Source organism: Homalodisca vitripennis, chromosome 3 (genome assembly GCF_021130785.1).
Source record: "Homalodisca vitripennis isolate AUS2020 chromosome 3, UT_GWSS_2.1, whole genome shotgun sequence".
NCBI lineage: Eukaryota > Metazoa > Arthropoda > Insecta > Hemiptera > Cicadellidae > Homalodisca > Homalodisca vitripennis.
Window position 1 is genome coordinate 105,530,152 of NC_060209.1, and position 23,946 is coordinate 105,554,097.

A 23,946-nucleotide genomic window follows, 5' to 3' on the forward strand; every position below is an offset into this window, starting at 1 on the left:
ACCTTTGCTCCTGTAATATGATGCTTCCATCTGGGGCGTATACCGATATGACTGGTTACCTCAATCAAACCTATATGAAGATAAAATGTTTCAGTAACAAACATTGTGCTCCTGGAATTGGAAGGCGCGCACTTCTCATTCATTACCGGAGATTCCTTATTCCATCACTCCTTATGCCGTATTCCTCATTTACTTTCTGACCGTTTTTATACACGTAGGTAAATGCGTAAAATAAATAATACAACCAAGTATCAAAACCTGTTCACTAGTGTCTTTGATTGAAATAAATTTAATTAATCTATTTTTTTTGAAGTGTGTGAACTAAATGAACTCTCCCTATACTAAGTGAAGCTTGCCATTGTAGTATATGTACCAAATTGTCTTGTAAACTATTCAATGCATGGACCTCGTGATTTATCGTGAGTAAACTGGGGAGACATCGTGTAGAATGGCATGTGTTTAAAGAATCAATTACGCTGAAGAGATATGAAGGACTCAAGGGCTATAGAAACCATCTTTACGTCTCCCTTGTTTTTCGCTTGAGTGTTGCAGCTTTTACAGTTGATAATATAAGTAAACGCTTTATTTTAAAGTAACTGGTTTATTAACCTAATCTTATTTCATAACTATAGATTTATAAAATAATTGTGACTGATCGTTAGAGAAGAGGCAGGAAATATTTGACTTCTTTCTATCTCACTATGTGTTTGTCTGTCTGTCTATCTTTCTGTCCGCACAATATCTCGAAAACGAAGTAACACAAAGACTTGACAGTTGTCATGAAGGTTCATTTTTATTTAAGGATCACTGAGTTCGATGATTTTCGCATCATTACATGGCATTTTACTGAGATTTTGTAAATAAATTTGTATTGATCTCATGGGTAACCATAAATGTAGCAGAATAAATAGATTTCTAAACAATCTGAGCTTAATACATGGGATTTTAACATGTTACGGTTTTTATCACAGATGTAAAAGAAAACAAATTATGAGAGTAGAAATGTAATGTTATATATTGGTGACAAGATTTAATTTAAGCGCACCCTTGCGTGTCTAGCTTCCTATTTTGCATGCAAATTCATCTGTAGATAATTATTGATAGATTAGATTAGTGACAAGAACGAGTTGGTATATGCCTAACCTTGGAATTTAGATGAGCGTTATTGGAGGCGAGGACTTTACACATTTCTTTCTGTATGAGTGTCAGGATGTCCACAGAATACCATAAGAATGAAATAGCGACATATTTGAAACTTTTCAGTCTGTGTTTATCAATTTAAGTACAGTATCTGGACGAAAATGCCAATAAATGACTCAAAGTTTCTAGCGATTTTGGCCCTAATCTTTAGGAATTAAAATATCACAGAGTTGCAGAGGCTGTACCTTTTGTATAATCCGGATACCACACCGGTTTATACAAAAGTTCCCTTAAGTACTTATTCTTAAGGATGATAATGTATGATAATCATTATTATACTTACACCACATCCTTTTCTATTACATCCTTACTTTCTTTCATTGCCGATTATGTTACAGGGTATAATAACAAACTCACATCTGAAATTTAATCTGTTAAATGATGGCATAGTAATTATTATTAAATAACAGAGAGTATTACAAGTATTATTAAATTTAAAATTTGTAGTAATACATTCACGAACTAAAACCTGTAATAATGCAAGTTGCAATGTTCTTAGTTATATTATTTTTTTACAGTTATTAGCACTTAACTAAATTAATAAGTAACATAAGTACGCAATGATTTAACTACACTTTTCAAAGTTAATAAATTTAAATTATATCTCATTGTGCCAAATAAAGTTGAATTGGTTTTCTAACAGAATCTGGGAACAAATGGCTTATAGTTGATTTACGGATTGGGCCTGTAACCGGGCCAGAACCATTACATACGTGGCAGGCTTACTCAGTATAGACCAGTAGTGAAGGTGTTATTTTAATGTCTTGTATGTAGATACTTATGTAATTGACTAGAGATTTATTGTACAGTAGTATACAGGATACTATACCTAAATGATACACCTAAGAAATAACGTTAGTTATCCTTTTTGAGGTTATTTTCATATTTATATACAATGCGTTAAAGTTGAAAAAGTATAACTATACAATATAGAAGTGAGTATAGATAAATTAGATAAGACTCAATTTCGTAATGATAATGTAGCTAAATGGCATCACCTCATGCAGCGCTCACAATAGCCATTGGCTGCAATAACAAGTGTACGATGGGGTGTTTGGGGTACACTTGACCGTCCCACTTGTCGGTTTGGCAACATCGTGCTGTGCGATGACAACATTGTTACATCAGACCCCCTTCTACGTGTCAGTTCCTACTTTGAAAACTATTTTTGTTTTGCTTAACAGGCTAACAATTTGCCGTACAAGTCCAGTAAGACAGTATCTCCACAGAACTGAGTCAAAGTAACAAAAAAGCTTGTAGCTCTCGATAAGATTTTAAATTATGTTTTAATACTAAAATGTTTAAGTAACGGCTGTTAAGAAAATATATCGAGTTTTTCGTAAACAATATGATAAACTTCAAACCTATTACACCCATATTTTAAGTTATATAATTATAAGAGTTGTCTCATTTTAAAGATGTGATTATTAGCATCCAATCACTCCTTTAGTTACTCCTCTAAAGTATATGCTTTTTTTAAATAAAGGAAGATAACTTTTTAATTTTTTTTTAAATAACGAATTGAAATTATTGGCACAAAAGGTTTTAAAGCGTATTGTGATCGCTTATTTTAAATAAGACATATCCAATAACTTCTACAACTAATAATAAGAACGTAAAAATGCTGGGGATTTAACACGATTCTCTTGGGACTGAGTTTAAGGAGGCCACCAGTTCAGCCGGCTCTTAAGTAATTAACATAATTTAATATTACAAACGGTTATCCAAGTATAATAAATTATTACTAATCTCATAGGAGGTTTGAGACAAATCCTTCACAATCTTCTCGTTTTTATAATCACAGTAATTAATTATTGGATAGCGTCATATCAGATATTCATGCTCCATTCAGGTTTTCCATTATTCATTTATGACGTATCAGTCCCCTCTGATTACAGGGTGTGTTGCAGATGCTCAATTAATTAATCTGTTCCATCATCGAGTGGTTTCTCTTGCTGTACCAATAAAAATGATTGAGTTGGCTGTATTTTTAATTACAATGAGTTCATATTTCAGCAATTTTTTCAACCATTCAAAAGCATTGAAGTTTCTAATTTTAGATTGAATTATATTCATATTAAAAATGTATATGTAACTTTTAGTTAAATTTAATATAGTGAATTTTGGATGTACATAATATTTATTTGTACTAAGAGATTTAATAAATTTTAGTCAGTTTAACATAATTGATGTCAATACCTAACAATAAATTGTAAATTGTCATGAAATACGCTATAGTTCCATTTCCTGGTCATCACCTTATCTATAGTGAGGTATTCTTAGCACTATTTAAATACTTGAATTGAATTAGAGAAAGGGGACTGCGTATGTAAAGATTCATTACAGTGAGATTTACAACTCTGTAAAGGCTTCATGGCAGGATTCTCCAGGCCTGTCTTTCTTAGGCCTGTCTTTCTCTAGGGCTCCTTAGAACCCTGATTACTCTCTTTTCGTAGATCAGAAGCCGCTGCCGCTGCTATTTTGTGTTGGAATCTGCTCAAGAATAATTTTTCAATAACTTTAGAAAAGGTTGGTATCAGTGATATCGACCGAAAGTTAGCTGGTTAGTTGGTCTTTTTCTGCTTGAGTTTCGGATAAACGTTAGATATTTTTAAAGCAGATTGAAATGTTCCAGAAGTGAAAGATTTGTTTATGTCATTAAGAAGAGGGCGAACTAATTTTCTTTACATATTTATAATAGTTTTATAGAGATACTATCATATCCAGCTGAGCTTTTGGTTTTTAATGTTCGAATTAATTTACTTATATGGATGTAGGTTGTAGTATTAAATTTGGAATATTTGGACTTGCGTTTAGTAGTATTCTTTGATTACTTGCTTGGTTATTTATATACTATATCTTCACCTGTCATAAAAATATACTTGGATGTTCTCTAATTTTGATTGGGCCATTCATGAGGTCTCCCTGTACATGTAATGCTATGGGCAGGGCCTTATCCTCTTTGGGCTTCCTCTCTGAATTGATGATTTGCCAAATTACCTTTGGTTTGTTACCTGCAATTGTTATCTCGTACATTTTGTTCTTTGCGTTTCAGATGTTTTAACCGAAGGTCATGTTTTTTTTTAATTCATCTGCATTATTTTGTTGATTTTACTTCCAGTTATATTGTGTGAGTCTTCAGCTTCAATACACAGTCTTCTCAAGCGTTGCTGTGGGATCATTAGAATATGCTTATTTCATTTTGTTTCTATTTTCATTTTTTTATAAGACATGACATATCTATTGCGTATAAAAAATACCGCTAAAACTGTTATAGTTCCGAGGTATTTGAATACTTTTTACTAACGGATGTTATTGTTAGCAATTGTTAATAATGTAAATATGTACATGCAGTTTAATTTTAAAATAATAAAATAAAGAAAACTTGAAATTTAGGGAAGTCAATATATATATTATAATGTTTTTAATTTAAAATGTTCTCCTTTGAAACGTTGAATTGTAACTAAATTTAATTTTAGATGCTTGTTGTAGGGAAACATCTTTGAGTTTTATTCCATATGCACAATGTTAAACTTCAAATATTTTTACCCTCTTATATTTGGTCGTAGTACTATAGAATTTTATTTTACAGCTATTATTAATGTGCTTTTAAAACGCTTTTTAGAATTCCTTAGTATGTATACGAAAACATATAGCCCTTTTGAAGGTATATTGATCTATAACAACAAATGTCTGTCACATTCTGTAACCTAAAATAAAGCCGTACAAGTAAATTAAAGCTATCCTTATGCTGCTAAAACAAAAATGGTTGCCAATAAATGCGGCTCTTAAGGCATTTTGATAACTATTCTGAGTTTTCTTTCTCTATTCTGTTTTATATTGTTAGCAATAACATACATTGCGTTTGAAATGTATGCTTCTAAAAGAATTCTATATAAAGAAATTTTATAATTTGAGTATTTGCTTTGTATTTTTATAAATTATTTTGTTTTTAATTTTTGAAATTTTTAATTTTATAAGATTTAATTGGTAAATAAAACGGTTTTTTATTTTGCTATATTTGGAAATCAACAAAATTACTAATTGTATTTTACTGTTTAACAGGCCGGTTTTACGCCACGCGGTTAAGGGGTACGTAGTTTTATTGAAATTTCATACTATATTATAAGCATATTCAAATATTTAATTTCAGAAGTTTCTTCTTTATTTTAAAAATGAACAAAATGAACAATTGGTTATTACAACTATAGTTTCAACAGTACATAAAAATGTAATTTTTGCAAAAGTAGAAGCATTAAAGTGATTTATTTCATTTATAAAAATAGTTAATTAAACAAAGATTATAGTTTTCATTTATTTAAAATTGATTGATTAATAAAAATAGTATATTTATAATTTCTCTATATTATTTACTTTTAATATTATTCAATTATGAATCATTTCATTTAAATTAATATATTACTTATTTCTTAGTTGTAAATGCATTTCTAATAATACTAAATAGCAATAATATAATTTATAAGTCTAATCTATTGCGCATACTTATTCAACGTTGTAATTTATATTGAACAACTAAATTAAGATGTATGGTTTTTACATATACCTCACATTAAATTAATTCGTTATGAATTAAAATTAATATTATTGAGATGATTTATTGATACAAACAAGTTTAAAATATAATAATAATTTAATAAGAAACATATATATGTGTATGTTATAAACGACACCTAATTTACATTTGAAATTTGAGAAAATGTTTAGATTTCAATCACATCCATGCAAGTTTACAATCCGCATTTGATACCACTTTTAGTTATAATAATCTGTAGTACTTTAATATGAATCAGCTATATTAATTTAAATATAATTTCCGTTGTAAATGGTGTTTATTTATGCATAAATTTGACGTTTTGGTAGCTAATACAGTAGGTTATGTTAGCAACAGTTCACCAATAATAGATTTCAGTAATACATTTGTTTCCAACAGATGTCCTATCTCTATCTTGGACTACGTACTCTCTGGGACTGTAGACCAAATATTTGACTACTAGATGATTTTTAAATATAAAATAAAAACGTAACTGTATGGTTTAGCTAAGAAAGTATAAATTTGCCTAACAGTAGGTTCTTGTATCCTACTAGATTCGAATCACCTCATATTCGAATTTATTATTATGTTATCTAATAAAATGTATTGTCCCTTGTAGAATGCGGTTCTGGGTAGTCAGTTAAGCTCTTTGCTGTACATATTTTCTTTTATCCGTATAAAAATATTATCTGTAGTATAATTTGAAACAATTCAATGATGCTAATAAAAATATTTAATTAACCTGAAGATGATTCATGGTGTTCTCAGTATTCTCCTGTAACGGTTTAAATTTAGCTCCTTTTAAAATTAAAATTGATGTAAGAACGTACTACAAAATAATACGATTTTCTAATTCCATTGAACAAGTTATTAATGTTATTAGTACCATTAATAATTATCTGTACAATGAAGTTCTCTCCCAGTCCATACAAAGCAAACTTCTCCGATATTGTTGATAAGACCTGGAAACTGTATTACTGTCTCTCGTATTTTAAATATCCCTTTATACTAAACGAACACTGTTATAGAACACAATTGTCATCTGTGTAATTATTTTCAATCTTCTTGTGAAAGATAAACAATATTAATCAAGAATATATCACATGAGACCAACGTATTATTATCTATCTGCCTGCGGTATCAGGCGCTTGTCGCTTAGTTGGTGTTTACCCTCCCGCTGTAATAGGTGTCTCCCTCTTCCCCTACCCTCACGTAGGGGTGTTGTTATATTACCTACGTGACTAACTCGCTTTTTATTAGGTACTGCAACATTTTTTATTCAGTAGTATCGCCTACGCCCGTCCCACATTTCCGTTCATGAAACTGTACTGTATGTCTTCTATTAGACACTCGTACCTCTGATATTCTGTCAAGTAGTGACTTTCACTAGCTAACGTTATGGTTTTACATTCAGGCGATGTAAAAGAAAATTAATATAAATGTTTATTTTAATATGATAAATATAATATTATAAAAATATATGTAATTGAATTTAATCGGTTTTTAAATAACTAATGCATAATTCAAAACGTTCCACAAATACTGTTAAATTTTTATTGTTATTTTCAAATGCCATGGCTATGTTCTCGCATGAAGTTAGAATATGAAACTTATGCGTTCATTTTTAATATCTACATACCCTTTAAATGGCACAATCTAGCATACACAAAAGTGATCGCATGATAACCGAGTCAAGCAATGTGGAATGCAGCTGCTCCTTGGATGGGTGACAGCTGAGCGTTTCTGTTCTTACAAAAGGCCTGTAGATTATATCGCCTTCCAAGAGCGCCTTAAATTATACTCTACAAATCTCATAGAATACCTATCTGGAAGAACAACAGGAGGAGTACACCTAGTTTTCATCTATGTATTCAGCCTATATGTGTCCCTAATACAGGAACTCAATCTGTAAATGCCACCTGAGTATTGATGGTTTTCGTCACATTCATATGGATTAGCTTATGGGATAAATATCATCCTATGTTTTTTGAAACACTAACAGCCTTCCAAGAGCTCACTGCAATACAACCATAATCATCTAAAGCACATAACCTTCAGTTTTCACTGATAAATTTCAAAAAAGGTATGTTCCGTATAATAAAACCATTAAGGTATAGCACCTATTATTAATAAAAATTAGGAGTTATTGCGATGTAAGCTCTAAACACCGAGATTTTCAATTATTAATGACTGTCTACAGATAATTCGTCTATAGATATTTTAAACTTATTTTAAACTAGCCGTAATTCCTAAAATTGACACCACGGTTCCATATTTCTCTACTAAACATCCTAAGTTACATTAGTTTTATAGTCTATGACCGGGTAATTTAGCACTCAAAACTTAGCTGCAACTAAAACCTGAAGGTGTAAATTTGCAATATAATGGTAGTTATTTCAAAATTAGTCCTAAAAATATGATCAATTAATTTGCACATATTTTAAATGTTACTTTTAGTGATAAAATAACAGTTACAAGTAAAATACAAATAAATTACGTTAAAATAATAGTTACTAGTTTGATTGTGTAGATTCCATATTTGGATTGTCAATAACTGATAAAAAAAGGAAGTGGTACATTTCGATAATGGTATTATTCATAAATATAATACTTTTTTATGATCTAATTTTTCAGTGTGTCTATCAAACTGAATGTGGATGTTATAAATGGATAAACGTACAGTTTCCAAACATACGCAACAACTATTTCCAGATTGTATCTCGAATTACTATAACCTAAAGAAAAACAAAACTAAAGAACAAAGCAGTATTTTCAAAAATTTGTTGTTTTGGGGGGAAATGCGCAGAAATATTGACAAGTTTAACATTCTTTAGACATGGAGATTATTCAATAAAATGCAAGGATTATAAAACAGTCACATGGCCTTTGTAATTCTTGTTTTATTTTACTTCTTCTTTAGTTTAACTCCAGCAATACCACAAATGAAAACGGTAAGAGATAAAATAAGTAAAGTTACCAATAACATAAGCGTATCCACAGAAGTGAGACGCAATGTGGTACACCTTGTTAAAGTTAAAGCGCAAAGACTAGTCCCAATCAGTGAACATAGTTAGATGTTTGATTGTCAGCAATAACCGTGGAGAGAGCAGAATGTTTGATTGTCGTCAACAATGTTTGACCACAACAAAGCCCAGTGACAATCAAAGCCGCGCTGTAGGACTGAGCGACACGGCTCTGGGCCGGCGCTGCGCTACGCGGTACATAGCGATTGATTCTCTGCTCACAATGGAACGAGTGGCTGCCACAACTACTTGGCAAACTTAACGAAAAGTCTCCGTCGCTCTTTTTTACGCCTGTCCAACTTAATATATTCATTGCGACTATTTGTATTTATGCCCAGGTAATTAAGAACATTAAAATAATATTTTAGTATCAAAGTCCAGTTGTATTCAATCAGTAACTTTTTCCGAATATTTGCTATCGTTCAGTGAAAAAAATCAGTAACATTGCGTTTCGATTTCTTTCTCAGATTAACCTAAAACATTACTAAAATCTAGGTCAGAATATTAAATAATACCAGAGCGTTGTGGTACGCATAAGCCTGGAATGAGTAATACAACGCAAACACAAACACTCTATGAATACTATCTTATGAAACATGCACGTGATGAAAACGAAAACTATTTATAGACCGAACTGAATAATGCAGGTTAAAATAGGTCTGCCAGCCGACTTACTACGGAAAATATCATTAAGATATTGTTTTAGACATATTATATATAGAGTTTACTCGCAATGTGTTTGGGAATGTAGAGGTTAGCTCCATTTCACATTGTGCCTAGTGCAGCTTCTGAAATCTGACACAGTCACAGACTTCAAAAACGTTGGCAACGACGAATACATATAGAATAAACTATGCTTCGTTTTGACATCAAAGATAGATAAACTGTAGAACAGTTCTGTTTATAAAGGTTCTTTTAATTTTTGTCTGTCCCAGAAATGGATTCGGTTTTTTTATTCATATGAAACCTTTTTACCGATATTTATTTATTTCTTATTTCTATTTACTTGTACAAAAGGTTGCAACATTCTTGAACATAGAACATTCTATAATATGACAGACTTTTATTTATTAAATAAACCATTAATTTCTAACAAATTACATATAGAATGATCGGACTTCTAATACTTTTTTTTGTAATTACCAAACTAACAATAGTAGTTAACAAATGATAATGTGAAGCTGTCCAAATAGAGTACACAATCTTCTAAAAAGAAATATGACGTAATATGCAGTTAATTTTAGGAAGTTAAACCAATCATTAGCATTTCTCCTAGTTATAATTTTGATGCCATGTTTTGTTCTGAGGAAGTATTAATGTGAAAGAAACAACACAACATCGATTTGATACATTAACACTGATAATATAATATTGCTAATACTATTAGTAATATAAAACTGATAATAAATCATTGATAATGCAACAATGTTAATAAGTCATTGTTAATCTATCATTGGTAATACAGCATAGTTGATCAATATTTATTTCTTTATTCTTGGAATCACCAGTATTTCTTAGTTACAAAATGATGTCTTATAATTTATTAACCAACAGGATTGTAAGATTTGCATTCTCGCCGCAATGGCTCGGTCAGTGGACAGATCACATTGATATTCTGACATTTAGAACTAGAATAGAAGCAAGTTTAGTTGGAACACTGCTCCCAGTGCGTATTAGATGTAAACGTGTCAGTACAAACTGTCTCGTGAATGGTGGCTCGGTCAGTGGACAGATCACATTGATATTCTGTGACATTTAGAACTAGAATAGAAGCAAGTTTGATTGGAACACTGCTCCCAGTGCGTATTAGATGTAAACGTGTCAGTACAAACTGTCTCGTGAATGGTGGCTCGGTCAGTGGACAGATCACATTGATATTCTGTGACATTTAGAACTAGAATAGAAGCAAGTTTGATTGGAACACTGCTCCCAGTGCGTATTAGATGTAAACGTGTCAGTACAAACTGTCTCGTGAATGGTGGCTCGGTCAGTGGACAGATCACATTGATATTCTGTGACATTTAGAACTAGAATAGAAGCAAGTTTGATTGGAACACTGCTCCCAGTGCGTATTAGATGTAAACGTGTCAGTACAAACTGTCTCGTGAATGGTGGCTCGGTCAGTGGACAGATCACATTGATATTCTGTGACATTTAGAACTAGAATAGAAGCAAGTTTGATTGGAACACTGCTCCCAGTGCGTATTAGATGTAAACGTGTCAGTACAAACTGTCTCGTGAATGGTGGCTCGGTCAGTGGACAGATCACATTGATATTCTGTGACATTTAGAACTAGAATAGAAGCAAGTTTGATTGGAACACTGCTCCCAGTGCGTATTAGATGTAAAAGTGTCAGTACAAACTGTCTCGTGAATGGTGGCTCGGTCAGTGGACAGATCACATTGATATTCTGTGACATTTAGAACTAGAATAGAAGCAAGTTTGATTGGAACACTGCTCCCAGTGCGTATTAGATGTAAACGTGTCAGTACAAACTGTCTCGTGAATGGTGGCTCGGGCAATGGACAGATCACATTGATATTCTGTGACATTTAGAACTAGAATAGAAGCAAGTTTGATTGGAACACTGCTCCCAGTGCGTATTAGATGTAAACGTGTCAGTACAAACTGTCTCGTGAATGGTGGCTCGGTCAGTGGACAGATCACATTGATATTCTGTGGACAGTCACGGCTATAAATCCAATAACCTCCGTCCCTTCTGTAAATACCCTGCGCCGCCAGCGCCACTGCGAATACATACTGGAGCTAGTATTTGTAGTACGTGGCCGCCATAACTAGTGTACTGATACTGTTTATAGTTGGCTACTCTTCACTTACTTGATCTTGGAGTGGTATTTACTGCAGATTATATCATAGCGTCTGTCCATTACCTCACATAGACTAACTAAATCACTTTAACAATAAGTATTCATGTTGCCATTGCATCAATTTTGACTAATTCATTGTTAAAGATTTTTTTCCATTAAAGGAATGTCGAAAGTAAATTTTTTAATCAATCAGTGGTATGTGGAATATAATACGAGTACGTTTCGAGGTCTGTAATCTGATTTGTTAGAATAGCTAAACTAAAAGATAACTTATATCTTAGTCATGTGTTAGGTTATTTATTCACCTGAGAAAGAGAATATGATCTGCTAGTGATTTCTCATATCATACAGAACGAAAGAGGTGGCACACAGACGGTTACACAGACGGACGAAATACCCTTTTAATTATTTCCCTAGATTAGTAAAGCTCTACTTCGAGAAATATATGTACCAAGCTTCAAATCTCTAGAATGTCCTATCAATAACAATCGTGCAGGCTTAAAGGCAGATATGCAGAAATAAGGACGGAATGCCTTTTAACCTTTTCCCCTAGAATCGATAGGGTGCTTTCTTAGACCAGGAGGAACATTACTAGGAGTACCAGTGTCAAGTTTTATTGCATAGGCCTATCCATTTAGCCTTTTAACCCCAAAAACAATAGGGTTCATTTATATACAAAAAGGAACCCATGTAATTTTCAAGTCTCTAGTACCTTTTTTCAAGTTATCACACAGACGGATGGACAGACAGACAGACAGACAGACACCACTCAATTTCAATAACGTCCTGTAAGGATGATTTACAAATATTTGTAATTTTGTTTCTGTATACTAAATTGTTATCAACTTTGTTGAAATTCAGAATGATTTATTTAAAATATTAATCATGTACTATTGAACTGCATGAGATTGACTAATATACTTATTCTTTTTTATACTAATTAATTACTAATAATTAATATCGGACATTGGAAACTAAAAGATAACCCTATATTGTGGAGTTAATAATGTATAACTTATACATAATGCTAATTTTAGGATTTATTTCAGAAAATTTTGCTATTTTAGAACTTGCTAATTGTATCATACAGTAATAATGTGTAATAAAGTAGATATATAATTATCTCTCAACTTTGATAAAGATTATTAAAATATAAGAAGATTACGCTACTCCGCACCATCAAATCTCAGGGAACGCATTGAGTCTGAAATAATGAAGGAAACAATAAGATTTGAAGCTTATATTATTTACAATACTTAATTGTAGACACCATATTTAAAATGTGACTTACCTTGTGAGGAAAGTCAGGAATAAAAAAGCAAAATGTGATGTTTCATTGCTGGTGCCTCATACACATTAATTTTAAACACTGGTATTTATTTGAAATTGGTAAAATTTACTTTCTCTCGTAAAATATAAATGCAAGGTTACTTCATTTTCTTAATGTCTAATATGAATACTCTTTTTGAAATATCATACGAATCGCACTTCCCAAGAATGTTTAACCTTAATCCATAAATATAAAGTAATCTTTACCAGTTTACGATATTATTATTACTAATAACAAAGCCATATTTAACATTTAGACAATACAATAGCCTACCGTGAAACGTAGATAAGTAGTACGTAATAAAAGACAACAGCTAAATATCTGATCTAACAAGATACATTTCATTCATATAACTTCATCCAGTTCAATACAATTTGGGTTCAGCTCGACCCGTTCTGGGAAGCAAATCCGAATCCAATCTTCCAGCAATTACCCCCGAAGTAGCTGAGTACGTGGACCGTATGGTAATGTCTTCCCCTTACTTGGTACAGATCATCGTTTAGTGAGCTCTAATCTAAGTATCATTATATATCGTAGCTCTATTACCTAGACGAGCATAACAAGATATAATCTTAATTAAATTAGATGCCATATAATGTGAGCATTTTCACCGCTCGAGTTGATTAATTGCGAAGATAATTCTAAATTTAATGAAAATAAATTATAGAAAATAGAAAATGTATATTTGGCAGATTTAATTAAATTTGGATACAATCACGACTTGCATACTCTATAATCACATTCTGTTATAATTCTAAAATCCTGAAATGAATAAGAAATAATTCCCATATTTATTTACATTTTGTTATCAAATGAATTTCTTAGGGAGACAAGATTTAGGATCTAACATTAAAACGGCGGAGGAACCGGCACCCCCATAGCATGTTACAGTTGCTTTTAACGGTGGTCATTGTTTGTCATTGACCACAGATTCATCTTGTGGTGACAGCGTGGAAGGGGAGGAGTGATCTATCACCACACTAGATGTACTTTTACAACGGGCGTACCTCTAGACAATCTTCAAATCAATTTACTTGTCGATTTACTCAATATAAGTATTAAGTTAAAAAGATGTTGTATTGTACCGTGTAGATTGTTTGTATCCGGTTTTATAATAAAACCAGAAGAGGAATTTATTGCTGGTCGCCAAAGAACCCTTTATTTCACGTACAATTTGCATACAAATGTATTCAGTTTGGTCTGAGTGTTGACGCAGATCATTCCAGCGATAAAATATTGCAAACATTTTGTCACTTTGACGTGGTGTCACCGTCAATGTCACCACAGATGACGACGGAAACGGAAGTGATTCGATGCGATACTCATCTGTCGTTTATCTGTTCACGAGTTGTTGGTTTGAAATTATTATTACGGTTGAGTTTATTTATGATTTTTGGAACGTACTGAGGAATAGTTATGTTTATACATAATAACTATCATCTACAAAACCAAATTAAAAGAACTTCACTATATACATCCTTTTTAGGTTCGCAATAAAAACGTATAATTGTAGTACTTTTTAAACTTTATTACAAATTAGGTTTTTAGTTTTATTTAAATTATTATTTTCCGCATAATCTATTTTTAATTTCCGTAACAATTAACATAAAAGAATTAATCGCTGACTTTAGTTGAACAGTAGTTTTTGCGCGCAAACCTGTTAAACTCACTTCCAGACCATGGCTCTCGGAAAGTCAAATTAAATACAATCTGCTTTATGGCGGTGAGGTCAAAATGGTTCTGGCGTTTAACGCAGAATTTACATATAAATGGGTTCACTCTTGCCTCTCGCCTGATGGGTCTACTTGGCACGTAAAATACTGTCGCACGTTGTAACCGGTGGAAAGCTCAATAAGTTTTATACAAATTTAATATGAAATAGAGGAGTGGCATCATCATATGTTACGCAGTTAACGCAAAAAAATATGCTTAATTCATGGTTTAAAACTAATTATCATTTTTCTTTATCGGCGATAATAGGATTTACAATGGAGAGAAAATCCTATCCCATAGTAATGGTCAAAAAGGCTTAATTACGTGGGGGTTCTTTTATTATACTCTTACGATTTTCTGTATTTATTATTGTCGTAAGATCAAAAAGAATTAAACTAAAGTAAATTAAAGTGTTTAGAGTATAATTTTAATGAATTAAGTTGGATTCGTAAGTTTTAATTATGGATACGTTAAACAAAGGTACTCGTCCACTCGGCATAGGTAAGAATTTGTTGTGGTAAGATTTTGACAATAATCTCCAATTATTACACTATGAAACTAATTAATTTTCAACATACACTAACTAATATTTTTCATTGTACTATATTCCAAGCAGGAGCTTAAAAGGAAGCCATTATATAAAAATATGTATACTTTTTGTATTATTAAACTTAGATATAGGAAGTCTAAACTATAAATTTAACAACGTATGTAATTTATTGCATTTGTAGCATTAACCGAACATAAATATTTTATATTTGTATTATTTATTCCATACGGATAGCACATTATTTGTTATCAAGTCAACAGTCAGTATTTATGAATATTACTTATGTATTTCAGGCACGTTTGAATGAGTATAGTATAGGCCACAGTACGTGCTAGGTACAGGTACTAAATTATCACTTGTTTTAACAAAACAGATTAGTTTTAAGTAAAAAAAAAATAATAAATCTTTATATTATCAGTTTACCGTGAACTATACGATATATTTTAGGGTCAATTTATACGTGGCGTTGAGACAAATAAGTTCAATACTTTAAAATGGTTTTATCAACATTCTAGCTTCATATTAAGCAATATATATATATATATATATATATATATATATATAATATTAAAACTTTAATGCACTTGTAAGATATAATGGCATTGTTATTTGTTATGCCTGCACACATTTACATATAAATAGCTTCAGTTCTGGTGTCACAATATTATGCATGGATTTGAAGAGAAAATCTATTTTCAATATCGTATTTACGCAGTTACGACTATTGACCAAGCCATGAATATTCTCACAGTTAATTATAAATATAATTTAAAGAAATAAGTTCTTTGATGGTTAAGAGATGCAAAAATTTTACAGTATCTTGATTAGCATATTTAAACAATATTTTATCAAATACTGTTTCAAACTTTAGGATTATTATAGTAGGTATCTTTCTAAGGGGCTGGGAAAAAATTTATTTCTGTCTGTCTGTTTATCTGGCTATCTGAAGTTTCAATTCTATATAAACAACACTGAGTTTGACGATGATGCATGTTACTTCATGGGATTTGGCTGAAATTTTGCGAATGTTTCTATATTGCTCTTATGGGAACCGCAAGTGAAACGAGAAAGTAGCAAAATATGTGTAAACAAACTGTGTATCAGATTTTAACATGACTTTTTTCATAGAGTAAAAAGGAAAAAGGCTGTAGATTGGAAAATGGTTAAAATTTGATGACAAAATTTGATTTTAGCGCACTCTTGTGTTGTAGTATGGTTCCTAGTTCAACGTTTATTATCTAAAACCTAACTTAATACACAAACATAATTTTTTTCAAGATACCTTGACAAATATTTCATCTGTAGTTTTGAATGAAACTTCATTTTTACATTGATAATAATGAGTTATATGAGTACATATCCAATCACAGGTTTGGTTGAGTGTCAATGAATTCATCATTGAATTCAACCACTCAGTTAGCTGACACAAGTTTTCTTTTGACTGGATGTTGTTAAAATGTCTTTTCTTTATTATTTTTGGCCTGTTTTATTCAGAAAGAATGAAATGAGTGTGTGGCATACTCCTATTTTGTTTTTGTTTTTTATAATGTGCTGACTCTAAAAGGGATTGAATATATCTTCAAAAAGACAAAGTACATTGTGAACAAATCTTGTATCTGCCTAATGATATTAAGTACGTGTTACAACCAATAATGTGTGCAAAACAGCACATTTAACTTGTACCAAGTACTTAAGTTTTACTTAGTTCCTGCAATTATTTTACACATAAGGATTTTGTTAACTGCATTAATGAATTTTAAATAAAATGTTCTGAAAATAATGGTATATATTAAAGAAGACTATTAGTATCACGTCAAGATTATATTTACACTTTGAAGTAGCATACCATTTGATTTATAAGCAAGCAATTTTCAATGATTGTATCTGTTTAGTAACTGTTATTTCTATGTTATTAACAATAAAGTAGGTGAAGTTCTCTGAAAACGCCAATACATGGCTAGCACTCTCTGCCGGCCGCCAAGGATAGGCGTAGTTAGCCCGGACAGTCTGTCGAAGCCGGCCCACACCCACCATAAACTAACTTTATATCCGATACTAACCAGTTACAACCAACTCTGGTCAGACCTGTCAAGCTTTAACTGGAGGTACTATGATTTTCAATAAACACATCAGTTACCTGGTTTGTAATAAATTCAATCCGTAATGTAGTTTATTACTAATAGTTCTCCTGGCTCAATCGGAAGATGTTGGTAGTTTTAGTGACAACAGAAATATTAACGTGGTTTACTGTAGAAATGCAAGATGATAATTTCTTTTATATCAAAACACATTTTCTCTGGGAATATAAATAACCGGAGTTGTGTTTTTTTTTGTGTCCGAATTAAGTTTGAACTTGTTTTAGTATTTCTTTGAAAAATTGTTCTTGCCGATCGAAAAATGTTCGTATAATTGATACCTCGTAAACAGTTCAAAATAATATGTACATAACAATAAGTTTAAGAAATTAAGAGTCATATTTGTTTATGATTTGTATGTAAGAAACCGATTGTATAAACAAAATGCGTATAAGTTCAAATCTGTATGATTTCAGACTGCTTGTATTTAGTAAAATATGTTAGGTAGAATGTTAAGTTGCGGGCCGTTGTTGGGAGGAGGGAGTAATAACAATAAAGACTGTAAACTGGCCCAACGTAGAGAGTTAGCATACTGTTGTGTAGGAGGGATCACGATCTAAGTACAATATTTGACTATTATTGTACTTCTGTCACAAGAAATGGGAAGGTTCGACATTAATTGGGTATACACAGTATGGCTTAACAAAATAATACATCTTTTCTTATTTATATCTCTATAATAGTGAAATACAAATAAAGGATTCCAAGATATTTTCAGTCCAAACTATTCAAAGTTAATTTTAAATACTTTATGGTTGTCCTCTTACGCCAGAATTCAGGTAAGACAAAGCTCGTTACATTAAAATGATAATCGCTATGTTTATCTTTATTACCTGTGATAATAGATAATATGAAATTAAATCTAGCTATGTGTTTTATGTACTTATATTTTGGAATATAGTGTATTTTAATTAACAACCCTCTAGCAAACATCGATCGTTGAAGTTAATATTAAATCCTTTTTTAAACAACCAATTCTCCTCAAAATCACAAGTTAATAAAATTTCAATCTGTAATAAAAATTTCCTGCTATTTTATAATAAAATCATTTAGTATTTTCCTTTTAGGGAGATAACACTGTGTAAGGAAATACGACGTACTCTTATTTACAGATAATACTATTATATGTAATCAGCCAAGCTGTATAAATCCAATATTATTACAAATTATGCATTTCATACAAAAAATTCATAGTTAACTGATAATTCCATGCTTCTTTTGAACACATTTGAAACCAAAGAAAGTTTAATTTATTTGTTTTCTTTTTCATCCTAAGGGTAACTATTATAGTACAGCTTTCTTGGATGTTATAAAATAAAGTGATTTAAATTGAACGCAGATTTTTTAAACAAAATAACATAATAACAAGAATTTAATGTATCGCAACACATGAGATAAATAAGGAATCACTATGTTTAAAATATGCTTGTTAAAAACTACTTTTGGCTCATAAATGAAATAATCATTCTGGTAATTTAAATGTCATGAAGTTTGTTCATGAAATTGTTACTTGTAAGTTATTTACTTCAAAAGATATTTAAAATCCTATAATTAAGTAAATCTGTTTAAAGTGTCGTATTGATTCACTAAATTCATTATGCTTCAAATCTTTATATTTGTATTTACAAAATGAATTGTTACGTTTAGACTAAGGGTTAATAAACATTACATATTATATTTATATGGTACCGTAATTAATAACAAATTAAATAAATAAGTAAAATATGCATCAAAAGATATAATTTAAATTTGATTTCAGCGCGGACAATTAGAGCGAGATATTTCTCCATGTACATAATTTTCGCCTCCACACAACTCCTTTGAGAGCGGTTCACACGTGTCGCCTTTGAACAAGGTGTTGGCTCCTTCACACGAGAAACGGAGAGCATCTCTAAGTGGTTTCAGTATTTAATTTGAAAATGGCCTGCAGTGTTAATGGGTTACTCAAGTTGCACGTAATGTTACTTTGTAAAAATCATTGCATATTTAAAACTAAATTTAATAAGTTTCTACTTTGTCTCTAACTTAATTACATTACGGAGATTACTTAGAACAAAATAAAATACTTCTTGTCATTTTACTAAATTTGTGTTATGAAATACACTTACCGAGGTATGCATGTATACATGTTAGTACATGTAGTAGGGAAGAGCCTAGTCTTTACCTATTTTTCCATCATTTAAATTTGCCAAACGCTTATGCAAAATATGATTATGACATCAGAGAACATTCGAATTATAAACTTGATTCCTACATCTTTATAATTGCTTCTAAATCATTAAGAACCATTTAAAGTGTTACTGTAGTAGTAACTTGATTGCGTAATTCCACAACGTTAACCGTACTTCATTAATTATATTCAGGAGGATTATATTCTTTAGAGGGTGTTTTTTACGTTATCAAAAAATAAACATTACACATAAAAATAAGATATATTTATTTAGGTATTAATATTATACATTAAATTGTCAATGTTTTCATACAACTTCATAACCTGAATAATTAATATTTTATAATTTGGAGACATAATAACCCAACTATACATTCCTACCCGTAAATTTCACAACTATATTTTACAAATTATTTTAGTCTTTGCGACACACACCTGATTAACACACCTGATTGAAACAAAAGGCTATGGAATATGGTGTGAAATATTCGCTTGCAAATGTATAGTTAAATTGAATTTGCTATCAAATTTTAGGTTCTCATCTAACTCAAGCTCTAAGCTAACTATGAGTCGTTTACGCGCGCGCGCACTGTTGGAAGCGCTTGACAAATAACTAAAAATCGCTTTGGTTTGGATGTGGCATGTCACTCAAGCAACCGCCATGTTGGCTTTGATCATAGTGACAGTTACGCCACCTATACAACAGTAGAATCTGCACACTTATCGCAATGCACTTCTTTGATCTCAAATTTCTTTTCATAAAAAAGCATTTGTGAAATACATTTGAAAATGCATTCAAATATCAAAAACAATTTTAATTTCCGGATTGCAAAACCTAATAGCGTTGCTTGAACACCGTTAATTATTCCCAATATCCTGTAGGATGGCAGGCAGGACAGCAAACAATGGCACAACGATCTGTAGCATTCACCGCACTATTAACATATAAATAGCCTAGCCCCGACTTTGGCTGTAATGTGGTGGTGCATTAATGACATAACTCTTCAGCTGGAAGCCTTCACTCGCTTGATGTTAACTTTCTTCCACACAGTATTGAGCCTATTTAGCCTACATTTTCTGAACACTTTGAAAAAATTTTATACTTACGTAGTAGACTTAATTATAAAATTATTTTAAATAGCATTTTGTATACAGATTTTTTTAAATTATGTAACTCTGTAGAATGTGAAATGGGACATGTTCCATTCAACATTATCAACTTGATTTAGTTACCTTCTTCATACGATCAAATACAGTGGTTGTTACTTGAAGCTATACCAAAATATTTAACTGATTATCAAAGACAAATTATTTAGTGAAGCCTTCATAATTTATGAGCCGAGAAACTAATTGTATTGCATTTTACTTAGCTTAACACTTTTGATAAGCACTGTCACCAACGGCAGGTGGGGGACCAGCACCCAGTCCCTCAACTGGTTTATGCACGTAATCAGAGGTATTACTAAACACGGTAAGTTCCGGAAACAGTTACACTCTTTAGGAGTCACCACTGAAGATCTTAAGAGTAAGCTATGGAAACAGTCTGAGGACACTGCCAAACACAGTACTTTGGATTGCGAAAGCCTTGAGTTTAGGAGAAAGGACTCTTATTTTTTAATCTCACAGCTGATAAATTTTCATATGTGTATTAGGCAATTTTTTAAATCTCGTTGAAGGTACAAAATTAGGTAGGCTCTACTAACAGAAACTGAGGTACGATATAATGATTTACTGGTGGAACTAGGAGACCTTATACTCATTTTTTAATATAATGTAGCTCGACACACTTAAATCTGACTGTCCGAAAATATTTATATCACCGCCATACTGCTAAAGTTGCTGAAAACGGATAAATAGTCGGTCTGTATATATGATTCACTGATTTAACAGTGGCTAACAGTTGGTTTAAATTGTGCATAAGTTACCAAATATCATTTTAAGACAAATTTATAATTTTATATTTTAATTTTTTTACCCTCTTAATTCGAACTCCATCAATACTAGCATGTATGGAATACATTTTAATTATTAATAATTCCCCATCGGTTTCAAAATAAAGCATGTTGTGCTTTAATAGTAAACCTTATTATATATTCAATAATTTTAATATATAATGTAAAGTTGTTCTCAGTTCCTGAACTATAAGAGGGTTAAAAACAAGATTAATCACTGTCAAACTACAAATTTAAACATTAATATACAAATGTGCATAAGCTGTTATACTTTCCAAGGCAGAAGAAACTGCATTAATCAGGATTATAACTGGACAATTATCAAAGCAGCGACTAAAATACCATTTAATAATTTTGAAGCAAAAGATTTTTAACGGCAAAGCAAACAGATCACTGCCACCCAGATCACAAAGCAGTCGTTTGTCACCAGCTGATACTGCAGTTGTGAAATACCCCCTTCGTTGACACTGATAGTTGTGGTTTATGACTAGCTGTTGCAGTCTTGTAGTTATATCAATACAAAATATCAACCTTTACTTATAGCAAGCAGCGCATTTTAAATTATAACCAAGTGAAGCCATGTATTTCAAAGTCAATTTATGTATTAATTTTGATTTTATTATTGTTAAGGAACCTATGATAACATCCTTACTGCTGCTCATATTTCAAGGAAAATCTTTGTCTGAATATATTCTAGTTTATTAGTATCTATAAATATATTAATAAAGTTTACATTCTTAGAAGTGGGTTTTTTCAAAATCAACAAATGAATCTGGAGAGCAGAGAGCTTAAAATCCACGTTTGTGGAAAACTTAATATAGAGTAATATACATTATATATTTTATAATAGAATTATATATCAAATTAAAGCAGCGTTTTATTTAAAAAAAAAGCATCGAATATGTTTTATTAAGGGCATGAACTGAGTTTTAGATCTGTTCCAACTTATATGTAATTCTGTCTTTCTGATTTATTTGGTTTATTACTCAATAGGATGATTTTGCTGATTTAGACAGTCCGATCAGTTCATTGGCGCTTGGATGGAAATAAAAGGTAACAGAACCAAAGGGATAGCTTTATAAGTTAAACTGCTACATTCATTGGAAGACAGACCAACCACAAGTTTAGCGTGTACCTGTGCGTGAAACAGTCGGATTGAACGACCCAGTGCACTGAGGAAAGAGTGGTGCTGCACAAAAACTTTATTATGTTCCATTATGTCAATAATTTGAACTCACGCTACCACAGAACGCATGGTGGTCACACCCAATGTGTTGATACTGTATGATGTGGCATAGAACTCATTGTGGTAGAACCCAACGTGTTGATACAGTACGCTGTTCAAAGCTGCAATAGAACGCATGGCGGTAGAAACCAACGTGTCGATGATGTGCACTGTACAAAGCTGCTACAGAGCAAATGCTGGTAGAACCCATCGTGTTTGATACTGTATGCTTTATGAAGCTTCTATAGAACGCATGGTGGTAGAAGCCAACGTATTCATGTAGTACGCTGTACAAATCTTCCATGGAAGGCATGCTGGTGGAAATCAACGTGTCGATACTATACGCTCTACAAAGCTACCACAGAACACATGGTGATCGCACCAAACGTCATGATACTGTACTTTGTTCAAAGTTTCTGTAGAACACATGGCAGTCGCACTAAACGTCATGCTACTGTATTTTGTACAAAGTTTCTGTATAACACATGGCAGTCGCACTAAACGTCATGATACTGTACTTTGTACAAAGTTTCTTTAGAACACATGGCAGTCGTACTAAACGTCATGGTACTATACATTGTACGAAGCTGCTACGGAACGCATATTGGTCACACTAAACGTGTTAATACTGTACGCTGTATAAAGCTGCCCCAGAATGCATAGTGGTCGCACCAACCGTGATGATACTGTACGCTGTACAAAGCTGCTTTAGAAATCATGGTGGTCGCAGCAAACGTGATGATACTGTACGCTATACAAATCTGCTTTAGAAATCATGGTGGTCGCAGCAAACGTGATTATACTGAACACTGTGCAAAACTGCTTTAGAAATCATGGTAGTCGCAGCAAACGTGATGATACCGTACACTGTACAAAGCTGCTTTATAAATCATGGTGGTCGCAGCAAACGTGATGATACTGTACACTGTTCAAAGCTGCTTTATAAATCATGGTGGTCGCAGCAAACGTGATGATACCGTACACTGTTCAAAGCTGCTTTAGAAATCATGGTAGTCGCAGTAAACGTGATGATACCGTACACTGTTCAAAGCTGCTTTATAAATCATGGTGGTCGCAGCAAACGTGATGATACTGTACGCTATACAAATCTGCTTTAGAAATCATGGTGGTCGCAGCAAACGTGATTATACTGAACACTGTGCAAAACTGCTTTAGAAATCATGGTAGTCGCAGTAAACGTGATGATACCGTACACTGTTCAAAGCTGCTTTAGAAATCATGGTAGTTGCAGCAAACGTGATGATAC

General features: G+C 32.0%; 1 protein-coding gene across 13 annotated transcripts in view; it reads left to right on the plus strand.

Moving 5' to 3' along the window:
• LOC124357269 (CUGBP Elav-like family member 1) overlaps positions 1–23,946 on the plus strand; it is a 1,015,984-nt gene that overhangs the window by 426,730 nt on the left and 565,308 nt on the right. For 11 of the 13 annotated variants that reach the window (XM_046808844.1, XM_046808846.1, XM_046808854.1 and 8 more), the window contains one exon: positions 5,266–5,292. The exons of the other annotated variants lie outside the window; for them this stretch is intronic. In XM_046808844.1, coding sequence (XP_046664800.1) covers positions 5,266–5,292 — 27 coding nt within the window. The remainder of the gene's footprint in view (positions 1–5,265; positions 5,293–23,946) is intronic. 13 annotated transcript variants of the gene reach the window in all.